General features: G+C 40.0%; 1 protein-coding gene across 1 annotated transcript in view; it reads left to right on the top strand.

The window, feature by feature from the left end:
• col27a1b (collagen, type XXVII, alpha 1b) overlaps nucleotides 1-14774 on the top strand; it is a 67564-nt gene that overhangs the window by 43832 nt on the left and 8958 nt on the right. Inside the window, exons 28-48 of the mRNA XM_070833948.1 lie at nucleotides 1253-1306; nucleotides 4392-4445; nucleotides 4880-4924; nucleotides 5747-5791; nucleotides 5985-6038; nucleotides 6707-6760; nucleotides 6848-6901; nucleotides 7886-7939; nucleotides 8155-8208; nucleotides 10579-10686; nucleotides 10785-10838; nucleotides 11102-11209; nucleotides 11299-11352; nucleotides 12304-12357; nucleotides 13422-13478; nucleotides 13564-13617; nucleotides 13725-13778; nucleotides 13892-13945; nucleotides 14077-14130; nucleotides 14249-14356; nucleotides 14445-14552. Coding sequence (XP_070690049.1) covers nucleotides 1253-1306; nucleotides 4392-4445; nucleotides 4880-4924; nucleotides 5747-5791; nucleotides 5985-6038; nucleotides 6707-6760; nucleotides 6848-6901; nucleotides 7886-7939; nucleotides 8155-8208; nucleotides 10579-10686; nucleotides 10785-10838; nucleotides 11102-11209; nucleotides 11299-11352; nucleotides 12304-12357; nucleotides 13422-13478; nucleotides 13564-13617; nucleotides 13725-13778; nucleotides 13892-13945; nucleotides 14077-14130; nucleotides 14249-14356; nucleotides 14445-14552 — 1335 coding nt within the window. The remainder of the gene's footprint in view (nucleotides 1-1252; nucleotides 1307-4391; nucleotides 4446-4879; nucleotides 4925-5746; nucleotides 5792-5984; nucleotides 6039-6706; nucleotides 6761-6847; nucleotides 6902-7885; nucleotides 7940-8154; nucleotides 8209-10578; nucleotides 10687-10784; nucleotides 10839-11101; nucleotides 11210-11298; nucleotides 11353-12303; nucleotides 12358-13421; nucleotides 13479-13563; nucleotides 13618-13724; nucleotides 13779-13891; nucleotides 13946-14076; nucleotides 14131-14248; nucleotides 14357-14444; nucleotides 14553-14774) is intronic.

Raw genomic sequence — 14774 nt, forward strand, 5'->3', positions numbered from 1 at the left:
TGGCCAGAAATGTGCATCGTTGCACTTGTAAGCACACTCAACAGTGATGTCATGACGTACCGACTCACCCTGAAGTACACATCTACATCACTGCAGCAAACTTAGAAGTTAAACCAGTGGAATTCAGCAAAATCAAGATTTTCAGCAAGTCAAGTCATGTATAATGTATGTCATGTTCATTGAACCCATTTAAAAACAGCCCACACTGACCAAAGTGCTGTACAAACCAAAGTGGGTAGCTCAAAACACATCCAATAGAAACACTGGCATTAACATCAATACACACAACTCAAAGGGACAAATAAACAACCCAAAGGCATAGACGCATGTCACAAAAACCCCATCACAAGGTTTTAAACTCTACTGAGTAGAGGTCATTGGAGGGGGCTGAGCTGATAGGGAGGGGGATGCTCCACAGTCTGGAGGATGCAACAGCAAGGGCGCAGTCACCCCTGAGATTATATTTAGAATGCAGGACAGGGGAGATGGAATAAGAGGTTAGGAGGTCTGTGATATAGGAGGGCTTTATAGCCAAAGAGGAGACTTTTAAAATCGACTCTGAGAGAGGCCACAATAGGGGTAATAGGGTCTCTCTTTCAGGTACCTGTTTGGAGCCTTGCTGCAGCATTCTGGGCCAGTTGCAGGGACGACTGACTAATCCCAGTGTACAGGAAGGTGCAGTAGTCGGAGTGGGAGGATATAAAAGCATGCATGACTTCTCTAGATCTTTGAATGAGAGAAACTGCAATAGCTTGAAGTTGAAGAAAAAAAAACTACTACTACTGCATTGACCTGCTGTCAAACATTAAGGAGGAATAAAGTATCACACCGAGGTTGTTGACATGGGGTTTAACAAAAGTGGACAGGTTCCTGTTGGCAGTCACTTTGATAAAGTCAGAGGGCCTTCGACTCAGCTGTAAGAAGTGTTAAATTAATCTCAACAAAAATCCATTACTGACTCAATATATCAGTTCTAACCTCTATGAAAGCACTAAAATTCAGGCTTTGATGGTTGACATTTTATTAAAAAATCTGAACTAAGTACTGTTAAAATAGGTTGGTTAGAAAAAGGCTATTGTAGTTCATGGCAGTTCTAACTGTGCTTTCTATGTACTTAATCTCTATGTACCCATGCATTCAACTTGCCACGGTCACAAAGATATGTATTAGATGTAGACAACTGTCCTGCGTATCTTAGTTTCCAAAGTTTATCACAGTGAAACTCAATAATCATGTTTTCACACACATCCAGGGGCCTCCTGGTTCACAGGGATCCATTGGCGTCAGAGGACCCAAAGGCAGGAGGGTAAGTAACTGTTATCTGTCTCATGAGGTTATATAGCCATTAAATGACACATAACTACTGTCTGTTACCAAATATGACACAACAATTCAATCCACACCCAAATAATTGAATCAGAATTGTGGCTCTAAGTATGGCAGTGTAGATTTCCATCATGCTTTGTTCCCAAAACATTTTAACTTCTTTAATATTTTGCTAAATACCAGCAAAACTAAACACACTGAGCTGTAGGCCTACTTTGTCTTTAGTGCTAAGTAGCAAATATTAGCATGCTAACATCTAACTAAGACAGTAAAGATGGTAAACATACTAACTAAATATCAACATGACAGCTTTGTCAGTGTTAGCACGGCTGTTGCATTTTTAAACCTGGTAGTTTTGGAATTGGTCCAGTCGGTTGCCTGCAAATGGGCTACAGTGGCTGCAACATAAGCCATTCTATGTCCACTAAGGTGCTTGTTTTTACCACTGACAGGCTCAGATTGTTATTCAAAGTGTCTGACAACATTGTGGAAAGGATCCCTACAGAGACTGACCTGTAAGGTCATTTTTTATTAAACCAGAAGCAGCTGTTGCAAACTTTCTTCAAAGCCACCAGACTCCATTGACAAAAACAGTAATTTTATTTCTTGCAGAACTTGGCAATTGATGGTCTACCTCTTTACTGATCGTTTAATTTGTGTTATTGTGTGACTGTGGCGTTTTAAAGGATGAGTTCAGGTCCAACACGATGTTTGTGTAACACACAATAACACAAACAGGTTAAACAGAAGGGACCTTACAGGTCTATCTCTGTAGGATCTTTTCCATAATCTTGCCACACACTTCAGAAAAAACATGCACTTTTAGTTAATGATTTGAGCTGCTCCACAGGATTATGTTGCAACCTCTGTAACCCATTCGTGGCTGCTGACTAAAGCGACCTACTGGACCAATTCCAAGACTTTTGTACCTACCAAAACAAATTTCAAACTCAAAATATGTAAAAATGGGGCCATGGTTTAAAATGACCAGTTGTCATGTAAGCCATGTTTTATATTTGCTGATATGTCTTACCACAGAAAGATGTATTTGTATTGATGTATTTTGCTTTGCATTATATCATGCATTTCACATCCCTAGCAGCATCAACAGTAGGCCATTTGGAATAAGAGCACAAAGTAGAGAAACTCAAACTTCACTGATCAAATCCAACCACCCACATACAGTCAAATTAAATCTATTAGAAGTGCAGTGCTAAAACGCCAGAGCAAAGTATTGCTTCATAACTTTTAAGAAACGTGTCTACATAGTCACACAACAAGTTGAATCTGGGCCTGTATTAGTGGAGCACATGCATCATAATATGCTAGGCAGATATTCCCATTGTATTGCTGCATAGAATAAAACACAGTGGACTTTCAACGTGTGTTCATTGGTTTGTCTGCCATGAACTCAGTATTATTCCAGTGTTCGCTGCCTTTTCCATAATTGAGTTTTCTACTTTGGGAAAATAGCCTTTGGTTGCACAGCAGGACTGAATGAATAATTGATCTAACATGAATAAGTGGTATAATTAAGGCATTTCATTCTGTGGATTGGTTTTACATGGCTCCCTTGATATCACAAGCAGTCACAAATGTAATGTTTAATAACCATAATAGCTGAAAATTACATCAAGGCATTGGAAAATAGAATTAAAACCAGTATGATTAAACACCAGTCTCCTTATTACACTGTCTGAAGTCATTCCCAGTCAACACGAATGGGGGGGAAAACCCAGTAACAACCTTTCCCCGTGCCAAATGTTTTGTACGCTGACTAATGATATTGCCCCCGAAAAAAAGAAGTTAATAATTTCAGTCTTCAGGACAGACAATTTAAAAATGCGGTCAGTGTGTATTCCTGAAAGGAGCGAAAGCAATATGTGACAGCTATTGTGAGGATGAATCCAGTTCTGTTACTTTGTTTACTTCACATTAAAGTCATACTTCAGAATTATGTCACCCTGTTATTCAATTTAGTTGAAAAGCTGAATTTCCAACGCCTCCATCCAAACTGTCTCTGCTGAACTGAAGCAACTTTTCAGTCTGCATGCGATGCATTTTTCTGATATGTAAACAAGTCATTACCATCAATTTTTCTGAGGGGTTTTCAGCGCACTCTTCAGTAAAAAGTCCTAAAATTGGGGCACTTTAAAGGAAAGCCATGAAAAGTGGTGGGCCTCCATCTAATACGCCTGTTTGGGTTGAATTAAAAAAACTGATTATGGACGGAGGATAGTTGTCTCCAGTATAAAATATGTCAATCTTAATAAGTCATATAGTCAATGTTGTTTTTCCTTCAAAAAATAAAAAAAGCCTGTCCAGTTTTAGCTGTAGTCATGTGCTTTCTCCAAGATTTCTTTTTTTTTTTTAAAAGGAGTGACAATAACTTGGAATAAGACAGATCACTACCCCAGTGTCATGATTATGTGACTTTATTGAACAAAATCTAAATTGCACTACAAAAAAGAAAAGATTCCCTCTTATGTGTAAATGTCAGTATTAGACTGAACAGATCATTAAATGAAATAAAATTTGTCTGTTACCGAGCAGCAGTGGATATTCCAAGGAGCTTTATTCTGCTTTTACATAAGATGCTTACAGGAACAACCAGAAAAAGACACAGTCAGTCCTTTAATCTTTAATGACGGTGGATAGTGTGGTTCAATTTTAAAGGCAAGGATGAATCAGCTGCAGGATTTGTGACCTTTTCCCGAGGCTTCCTTACAATAACTTCAGTGTGCAGGCGGTACCACTTTGTGTGTGATGGTGGAAAGATGGGGACAAAGTCGACACAGTGTGGATTGGGCACGCTTTGGAGCTAATTCGCAGATGCCAAGTATTTGCAAAATCGCCACAATCTTTGATGGTGTTTCTCATATGTGGGCTAAACCACAGTACACAGTAAAGCAGAGAACTGCCTCCACTAAACAAGGTTGACAAAAATGGAGATTAAGTGCCCTAATTTATTGACTTAATATATAAAAAAACAGGTGCCTCAGGTGTTTTAAAGGGCGTATTTTCCAATGCTATTCATCAGTGATGACATGTATTTCTTTGTGTAGGGCCTGAGGGGTCCTGATGGCCCAGTAGGGGACAAAGGGTCCACCGGAGTAAAGGTGAGCACATGGTCAAATAGTCAAGACTGATGATTAATAGAGTCTCAGATTGAAGTTTCTGGCCTTTTATTGATGACGGTGCTTTACATGCTGAACTACCTTAGAGTAATGTCCGGCCTTCAGCTTCTTAGCTGCACACATCTAGTCTGTCCCATGGGAAGAGAGGATAAACAACAGTTTCTGTAACGGAAGGAAAAAAAATCACGAGAACTTTTACAAGCAGCTTTGTTCACTAGACTGTAATTATTAACTATTTTTAACATCTAAAGAATCTTTAGAAGACACTCTTTGTTAACTACAAATCCAGCAACAGAACCTTAAATCAAAGAGCCCTAAAATATTGATGGTGCTGGCGGTGCTTGGCAGTCGGGAACATTTTAGCTCTGGGGGATTTCAGAAAGCTCAGTTAACTGAGTTGGATGTTTTCTTTGCAGGGCCCTGATGGTCCACCAGGAAAATTGGGCCTCCCCGGGGAGACGGTAAGGAAACTTGGGCTTCTTTACTTATCCCACCAAACAGCAAGGGAAGAAGTTCTTCAATAATGTACTTAAGTAAAAGTAGAAATACTACAATGCAAAAACAATCCATTACAAGTAAAAGTCCTGTATTTAACATCTTACTGAAGTGAAAGTGCGTTAGTATTACCTGAAATATGTCCTACCAGTATTAAAAGTGAAAGAACAAGTCATGTAGGAAAATGTCAAAAAGGGAAGAATGTGTATTATCAGAAATCATATTAATGGATTGCACTATTCATGCATTAATGTGTATCATTTTACTATTCTTGCAGATTGAACAATTAACATTGCATTATACAGTATAAGATCATATGTAGAATGTTGTTCTTCAAAGTAACTAGCTATTATAGCTGTCAAATGAATATAGTTTGTGGCTTTGTTTTATATCATATCATTGTAAACTGAATCTAAAGTAATTTGAAGATATCACTTTGGGCTCTCACAACTTATGACTGACATTTTTCACTATTTTTGAAATTTGAAGACAAGACAACTTAAGTAAATGACAGATGAGCACAACCATTACTTGCAGCCCTACGTCTAATCATCCCTCTGTTCGTTTACATGGGAATAGGGTAGGAATAGTGTAATCATGACTTGGCTAATATATAAAACCTAAAGGAGGATACAAGAGCACACAGTAAAGTGAAATGTCTGTTCAACCCTCCATAAGTCTGTTTGTTGTGATGACAAAAAAAATGAAAAAAAAACTCCATTAAAATCGAATCACTGTTCACCTGTTGGAGTAGAACTAATTTTTCCATTTGTGTCATTTCGCTGCAGGGAAAGCTTGGCGAGCCAGGTGACGCTGGGCCTCAGGGATTTCTAGTAAGTGATTGGGGCTAACAGAGGTCTCTTTTAGGTCAGTCTTAATTCTTGGGGTGGACTAATTCTAGGAAACAGTGGTGGATAAGAGAGGCTTGTGTGGCACGCTGTTACTCCAGCCTGTGTTGTAGCATTTCAATGTGGGTATGAATACTGGGAGTGTGTTTGTGCGTGTAAACAGCTGTATTATTTCCAGGGTGTTCAAGGACCCTCTGGATCTCCAGGTGCCAAAGGAATTGCAGGAGGGCCAGTGAGTTTTTTTTATTCACCTCTGATAATTGAGTTGATTGTCAAACATGGAACCAAAATAGGTTGCATGTATAATGTATGCTAAGTTTTTGTTGTTTTTTTTTGCTTCATGTGGCTCAGCTATATAACATTTTGTAAAGATCAATTTTGTGAAGACCGATATCACAGTGTCTCACTATCTGTAATGAGCTATGGCTCTCCAGCACCTACTGTGCACCCTCCTTCTTCTCTGCCCTTGAAGATAAACTCTGAATTTCTACTTTCACACCTTTTATTCAGTGCTGCCTGGAATCCCACATCCTGGTCAAAAAGCCCTGAACAACCTAATCCTCTTTCTCTTATTCTGCCCAAGTCTCACAGACACAAGCAGGGAAGTAGCGAGTCTGAGACAATTTGATTTACACCATCTCCTTCCTGGAAAGGCAGCTTCATTGTAGCCTGAATGTGTCTCTATAACAGCAGGCCTGTTTCCATCACTTGCAGAAGCTTTAGCTCAGTGTTTTGAAGGCTCTTAGCCCTGAAGATTAACTTATCTCCACAAATCCACACTTTCGGCCTGGTTCTTATTTCTTTTCACATTTTTACTCCTTTACTGTCACTTTCAGAGGTGTTTGTCCAAGATTAGAAAGCACTATTAACCTTTTTATTGATGCCTCTGCTTTTCTGCAGGGACCAGCAGGGCCACCAGGAACGATTGGTCCGCTGGGGGAGATGGGGCCGAGGGTGAGTTTGATCACACAGCTAGTGTAAGAACTCCCACTGACTTTTATATTGGCATCGAATACAAAAAGGCTGTCACTGTTCTGACAGGGGCCGCCGGGCAAGGCTGGAGAGAGAGGACTGCCTGGTGAACCTGGAGAGAAGGTGAAGATGATGCGCTGTTGACATTGTCATTGACTGTTGAGAAATCTGACTGGTGGATGTCTATTTATATTTGTTTTAAACCACGAACATTTGTGTTGGGTGGTGACATCCCAGCTGCTGCAGTAAATGGTTATGGCCATGGGGAGGGCTCCTTCTGCTCTATGGAATTAGTTTTTTGTGCCTTAAGTGAGTAAGATGGGACATTTTGAGGAGCAAATGAAGAAGAAAGAAAATTATCACAGAAAGAACAAAAATAAGAACAAAAACAAACAAACAAAATTTGGGGGGCTAAAACATAATGCTATACTACTCTCAGTTACTGAGTAGGCAGCATTGGAAAAACAACCATGGCGGAAGCACATTTTGCACATTAGGAGACACAACACACCACCAGTGGTGTAGTGAGAGTGTGATTACACAAACACTGCTGACATGAGCTTAAGATGTGTCCAGATTTTCCCGTGCGATATTGGACTGTGCACAGTGTCGGACTATTGAATGCAGAGGCGACTCTTATTGCTCACTGTAGCTCTTTTCATTTTTGAAAAACGGATATAAAGTACATGTTCTGTGTCGTAAATATCTCTATTTCATACTTTCATATTTTTATATTTATGTTCCTTGATCATAACGGCAAATTCCTTGTAATGTGAATACTTACTGGGCAATTGGAATGAGGTTATTCATTTATTCATTGATTTTGAGTGCCTCTTTTTGTCTGGAGCTTCAGAAACTTTTCTTGGATGCTTAGGTTTTTCCACCATACTCCTAATTGCTGTAGCCTACTCTGTAGCTATGGTTGCTCCCCAACTTCAGCTCTGGCAAACCCATCAATGGTATTTAACATAAAATGCATCACTATTTATGTTGAGAAATAAAGAGACTTAGTTGCCGATGATGGGCTTAATCAGCATCCTGTGAAGTCGTTCATTAATGTGTAAAAGATCTGCTGTCCAGCTTTAACCGTGTTTCTTCTCCTGACAGGGTGCCATTGGTCTACCTGGCAACATCGGGGAGCAGGGTTTGACTGGAGAGAGAGTGAGTATCCCATGTTTTCTTTCTGTTTAGTCGTAACCACAATTGATGTATTTAGGCAAAAAAGTGGACACGTCCCCTGCAGCACTTGCAGGAAATTTGTTTACAAGGCTACAAATACAGTTGTCAATGTGTGACCCATCTGTTTTTTCCCTGTGATTACTGTCCTTGTAACGCTAAAACATATTGCAACCATCATTTTATGATTTGTCTATCAGGGTGAGCCAGGAATTGATGGGGAAGCTGGAACAAGTGGACCTGATGGAGCCAAGGCAAGTTAAAAAAAAATAATACTGGAACTTGAATTTGGATTTATTCATCACTTTAAAAAAAACACTTTTTTTTTTTTTTTACCGTGTAGACAGTAAATGGAAAAACGTTGGCGAGTCATCAAATGTTTGTCAATAACAACAAGGATTAATTCTTTCCTGAAGCTTGATGTCTGTGAACCCAGTGAACGCTCCTGTTTACTGTAGCTGCTTATTGTAGTTAGAGCAAGCCAAGTATTGTTGGTGAAATATTGTCCTTTGTACAGTTGGAGCTGCATTGTGTTGATGCTTAGTGAAAATGGATAACAGTGCTATTTTAAAAGCTCTGAAGTCTGGCAAGTATTGTGACGGGAAAAAAAAGATGTAAAGCACCAAAAGCCTGCTTGTTCAGCAGAGCCAAACTGCTGGAAGTGTGGCTGACGGACCCACAAACAACTTTTGGCTAAAGGAGGTGGTAAAAATGTGAGCACAGAGAACACTGAGGATTAGAATAGAGTCAACCTGAGAGTCTGTTCAGCACTGTGCTGCACAGGACGTTTTCTGTTAGTCAGGAGAGTAAACTACTGTGAGGGCTTCTTGGCCACGGTGCAGCTCCTCAATGGAAAACGGTAGCTCAAGAGGGATTTGCAGCTCGTGCTGTTAACTGTTTGGGGGATGAAAACCAGTTCATTGTTATTGTCATATTACTTGCAGAAATGTAAAATAGAAATTCAGCAAATAATTAAACCGCAGTCAATGTTCTAACTGCCTCCCTCCAGCAGTCTGTAGCAAATCCAATACCTAATTATTGTTTCCAGGTGTTCTAAGAGTATCAAGTGAGTCTTAGTGAAAGAAAAAAGCCTGTTATAGTCTAAATCTGCAACATCAGTTGGTTCTGAGAGAAGCCATATTTGTATCTTAGTAAACCTTTACAGTAAGACTACCCTAATGTTTAAATGGTTTATAAAGCATTGATAAGCAATTCTAAAGAAGTCATAAAACAGTTTTCATACATCCATGCTGGCTAACTATTTGGCAAGATCCAGTAAATGCTTACTATCTAACTTTCTAACATTTATAGTTGGTCAAAGGGAGCCTTATTGTGAAGTGTGAAACACACTTCACACCTTCAAGGTAAACAATATTGCCAAAGCCTTATTGTATGAATCTGGAAATATGATATGCATCATTTGATAAGCCAAATTAAACTGTTTAACTACTGAGATATGCCGACAGGGGTTAAATGTTGTGTGTTACAACAGCTTATTTGAACTAATTTATGAACTAATTATCGATTAGCCCATATGTTTATATGGGCAGTCTGATTCTAAAGTGGTATCCAGGAAGGCGAGGTTGAACAGAAATACCAGCAAAGAGGGAAAAACAATGAGAAATAAGGTGGAAACAGACAGCTTTTGGATACAAGATTTGAAATTCACTAGAGGCTGCTGAGACTTTAACATGATTTGAAAACTAAAACCAGTCAATAAATCAGAAGATCAAACTACAGGAGAGATGAGTTGTTAGATACAAGAGCAGAATTCCAAATGTTAACATTGATCGAATACAAATAATCTGGAAACATTTTATTTCTAAGCACTTTTTTATGTCCACATTTCAAGTTGGACAGACCATTAGCCTATTTGATTTAGTTTCTCACCTTTTGTTACATGGACAGGCCTTGATTTACCTTTCCCTTCAGCTACTCTAAGTAGGTCGGGCATGTAAACTGTTTACAAAACAGCTTGTAGCATCAAATGTACAGCTGAGTCTCAACTTCAGTCAACAAGTGATGCTCTGGGGGCACGATGCAGCTTTAACAACATTTCAGAACAAGTCACAGGGGCATCCTTTTTTTTTTTCCATCTTTGAAATATTTGCAAATAAGAGCCTGTTGTGTCTCACTAATACATTAGTCCTGCTTTGTGTGTCTCTGGCTAAACCCATGCAGAGCCAGCTGTGGAGCTCAGATCTCCCCTGTCCTGGCCTCACATCTCTGGATCCAATTTAAGATCTTATTTCTAACTTGCAGTGCTCCTCACTGACTGTTCCACTGTCAAAAATAAAGATTATTTGTGGCAAAGCTTATGTATTTATGGCTTCTCAGGCTTGGCAATAAATTATGCGGACATTTTGCCACTTGATAATGTGGAATATCGTAAGTGGTACGCACCTTCATGGCTATACTTGAATGTAGTGAGGGCACTTTGACATTTATGTATGTATTTATTTTTGACTTGTGAAAAACTAAAATCGTTATTGCATATAAATACAATTTCTAGTCTGAATATTTTATTGAAATTGATTCAAACTACAACAGGATAAAATTCAAAAATAGTCCAGTATATTTTAACTCAACTGTAAGATCACTTTTTCACTTGTACTTCTTCTCAGGGTGACAAAGGGGATGCTGGTCCCGAGGGTGCTACAGGAGAGAAGGGTGAAATCGGTCTGAAAGGAAAGGAGGGACCCCCCGGCCCCCCTGGACTGGTGGGTGTAAGGGTGAGTGTCACAGCAACCAGCTCCAAATTTCATTCAATACCAATGAAAAGACAGCTCTCATTGCCCACTTACAACCTTGTTCGATGTTTTTTCCTCAGGGTCAGGAGGGTAAGCCCGGCAAAATTGGCGAAAGAGGAAAACTTGGAGACAAGGTTTGTCAGTTCACTCACCGGGGGCTAAAATACACTTTTCACTCTTGTATGTCAGTTTGCTTCCTTGTACGAGAGGTTGAGTGGTTTCTCTGCTGTAGTGATAAACAAACAGTAAGGTCAGGAACCTCTATAAGCATGACATTAGAAGCGCTTGTCAAATAGACTTTAAGCGTTAAATGTTTGAATTGTCAAACTACCTGCACAACTGTTCAGGGATGTTTGCACACTCACTGCATGCCTGCACATTTATGGCCCCTCTCCAGGGGAGCAAGGGTCATCAAGGTCACATGGGTGAGACCGGACCAATCGGTGAGCAGGGAGAGACGGGGTTTGTCGGACAGAAGGGGGCAAGAGGAACCATCGGGCCGGTGGTAAGACATCCAAGAATGACTCAATTGACTCTCTTGGTTTTTTTTAATGGATGTGAGCTAAATATATTTATATATATATATGTCCCTAGGGTGCTCCAGGGAGAATGGGCCAACAAGGAGATCCAGGCGTGTCGGGTTACGAAGTAAGCACCTCTTCATCAACAGTGATTGAATAATACATTTCCCTGCAGGATGTTATGAAAGTGAGCAATGTTGCAAATGGGGACAAACAACATTTTAAAGCCTCAAAAATACAGAAAGCCCGCTCTCACCTAGATGACCTTAGTGACCCTTGCTCTCCTGGAGAGAGTCCATGTTTATGCCACTTAGCAGATACAATATTAGGTGTGAGTCAAAAGACAAAGACAAGTTGGTCACCTTGTCAACAGATATGTTACCTGATGAAGATTTCATGTTAAAGTCATAGCTGTGTTCACCGAACCTTTTTGGGGACCATATAGTGCTTGGTGGCCCTTTGCCTCAGTGTTATTTCTTTACCAAGAAATGCTTTGCACATATTTCCCTCACATCGATCTGTGTTTAAAAAGCCTAGATTGATTTTTGGAAGGTGTTTCATCCGGGCTTATATTTCATACAGAGCATTATTGAATGACACTATTGGTGAGTAGATACTATGCCTGTATTGTTCTGGTGTTGATGAATCACAGGCTGAATCTCATTTGCTTGTGTCTTGTGCTTCCTCTTCACTCCACTGCTGTGGGGAATCCTCTCTAGTACTCTGATCATAAAAACAAAAAGGACAGTGATTGGAGTGTTGGAGAAGCATTTTGTTTGCATTAGTTTCCTAAAAACTTTTATTTCTTGTAAGAAAGAGATGAAAATATAGGTACTGGTCTGTACCTGTTAATGCACATAGTAGATTCAGGATCATTGCAGATTCAAGACAACACTATAATCAAATTGCTCATAACTCATAACCATGACATGGCATTTTCCATGGCAACAAAAACTTCCATGCCTCTCTTCCATGTGTTTCTCTACATTACGAACACAATATTTCACACAGTAAATTGCAGTGAAGGTCGGGAGGTTAATGTCCTGAAATGAGCCAGAAACTGTTTTTCTTGTCATAGGGTCACATGGGACCTCAAGGCCCTCTGGGACCTCCTGGGCCAAAAGGTGAAAAGGTACATTCCCACACTTATTTGGTGTCCCTAATAGCCTTCTGCATTTTAGTTGTGTCTAATGAGGTGTGGGGGGCTGTAGTGGTTGCATTACTTAATGTAAAACTGCCATGCTGCTCACTGTCTTTGAATGCACGGCCAATTTGTTTGATGCATTGGAACTTCAGTTGAGTCCCTAATTAGTGCTCCTTCTGTCCGTCTTGTTGTCCTTGCAATATTCCTAAAGTCATCTTTAATTTGACCAATGATATGAACTCGGACTCATCCAATTAACTCAGTGCTGTCAAATGTGTATAATTAGCGAAGCACCTGGACTCTTCTGCTTGTGATTTTGGGGATATTAGCAACATAATTTGTGTTTATTTGACAGGAGCAGCACCCAATAGAACACACTGCACCGGGGTTTAGTGAGACGCTAATTTGCATTTTTTTTTAGTCCCTGGTCAGGAGCCATCTGGATGTGGATATTTGTTATTTTCTCTTTGCCAATATCCACGAAAATAATGGCTGCGCTTGCTCTCTAATTAAATCAGTATCACACTATCACACGGATCGTTGCAAAATGTGTGATTGTCAATTGAGAGTGCGAGTTAACTGGCACTAAAACAAGCTGCAGAATCTGCTAAATACAGATGTGTATCACGGCAATGTTAGAAGCACTAATGCTACAATATGCTGCTTGTCATCCATGTATGTGTGAGTTTTGCTTGGGCCCTGGCCATTACTAATTATTCTCCTACTTATATATGCCTGTTTTTTCATTTATCCATTTAATTTGACACATACACAATGCATGACTATTTAAAACACACACACACATCTGTGGTTATTGTTTAATGAATCCCATAAAGACCCTGGAACAGACATTGGCTCCATTTATGTGAAATGGGATCATTGTGGGTAATAGCCCATGTAATGATTTGCCATTCATATGAAGAGAGCGGGCAATGTGCGTCCATTGTTATAAGCTCTCAAACAAAACATGAATTGATTTTGCACAGACCATTGGGTTTGAGGGAAATTCCTCTGATTGTGGCTTTTTGTCTGTTTCTGTATCGCTTGTTTAGGGTGAACAAGGAGACGACAACAAGGTAGAAGGTCCTACAGGTTCTCCAGGTGACAGAGTGAGTCTCTTACTGTGCTCATTATTGCTACCTTGTTAGTGGCGGTCTGGATTGTTTAATAAAGTTTTTTCCCCTGTGAACATAGGGTCCTCCTGGAGACAGAGGTGAGAGAGGAGAGCCCGGTGACCCTGGACACATTGTAAGTGAAATAAAAAAAACTGACGTGTTGTTCACTTTTGTCGTCAGGTATAGTGTCAGTTATGTTTAAGTGATGCACTGAAATGTAGAAAAAAATTTATTTTCCAGGGTCAAATAGGCGTTGATGGAAAGAGAGGTGAAGCTGGTTCCCAAGGGCTTCCTGTAAGTATCTCATTCATGTCTCCTAAAATGTAAAACTCTCGTATATAGACACTTTGTGAGATTGTCCATACACAATCAGTGTAATTCAAATCAATGGTTATTGATCATTTCAGGGAAATCCTGGGCCAAAGGGACAACAAGGGCTGAAAGGATCCAAAGGTGGTCAAGTAAGGACATAAATAATAGTGGCATGATTTTTTTGTTTGTATGAGAAAACTCAATATGCAGTATTATTGGACTGTAGTTTCTGTCATGCAACCGAGTCAGAACAGTGGAAAATGAACTCTTCATGCTCCAGGGTCAGAAAGGAAAATCAGGGGCGAGAGGCGCACCTGGGACCAAAGGACCACCAGTGAGTTAAATGTATTTTTTTGTCTCATTCTTAACTATAACTCGCAGTAGAGCTACATGTTACTATTTAAAACCAATGCAATCTTTGACGTAAACATTTCTGATTGTGTTTTTCTAAGGGTCCAGAGGGTCCCCTTGGCCCACGTGGCGTTGTGGGCAGGGAGGGACTTGAGGGCCCGTCTGGAATGGATGGACTGCCTGGTAAAGATGGAAGTAAAGGAGTGAAGGTGAGGACACTGTCAGCGGTACACTTTTCAAATGAATGAAAAGAAAACTAGCACTGAATATTGTTCACCAGCTATCTTCTGTGTTTAGGGGGAGCAAGGAGAGGATGGAGAAGTTGGCTTACCTGGCAAACCTGGGCAGCAGGGTAAAACTGGTGTGGTAGGGCTTCCCGGAAGTCAAGGCTCCTTTGGACCAAAGGTGAGAATGATGCACGCACAATTTGTACCATTTTTTTTTCTCCATTTCAGCTGCCTGAGCTAAGAGTGTAAAGTTTTTTTGATCTTTCTCACAAAGAACCCAGTGTTAAGTTATGGTACATGCTTTTTTTTTTTATAGATCACAATGCAGGCAATTGTGTTGCTAATATCAAATGGAAAGTGCCAACTCGGCTTTAATCTGCCAGGGTTGCCTCCCTTGGCA

The sequence above is a fragment of the Pempheris klunzingeri genome, chromosome 7 (assembly GCF_042242105.1).
Source record: "Pempheris klunzingeri isolate RE-2024b chromosome 7, fPemKlu1.hap1, whole genome shotgun sequence".
Taxonomy (NCBI): domain Eukaryota; kingdom Metazoa; phylum Chordata; class Actinopteri; order Acropomatiformes; family Pempheridae; genus Pempheris; species Pempheris klunzingeri.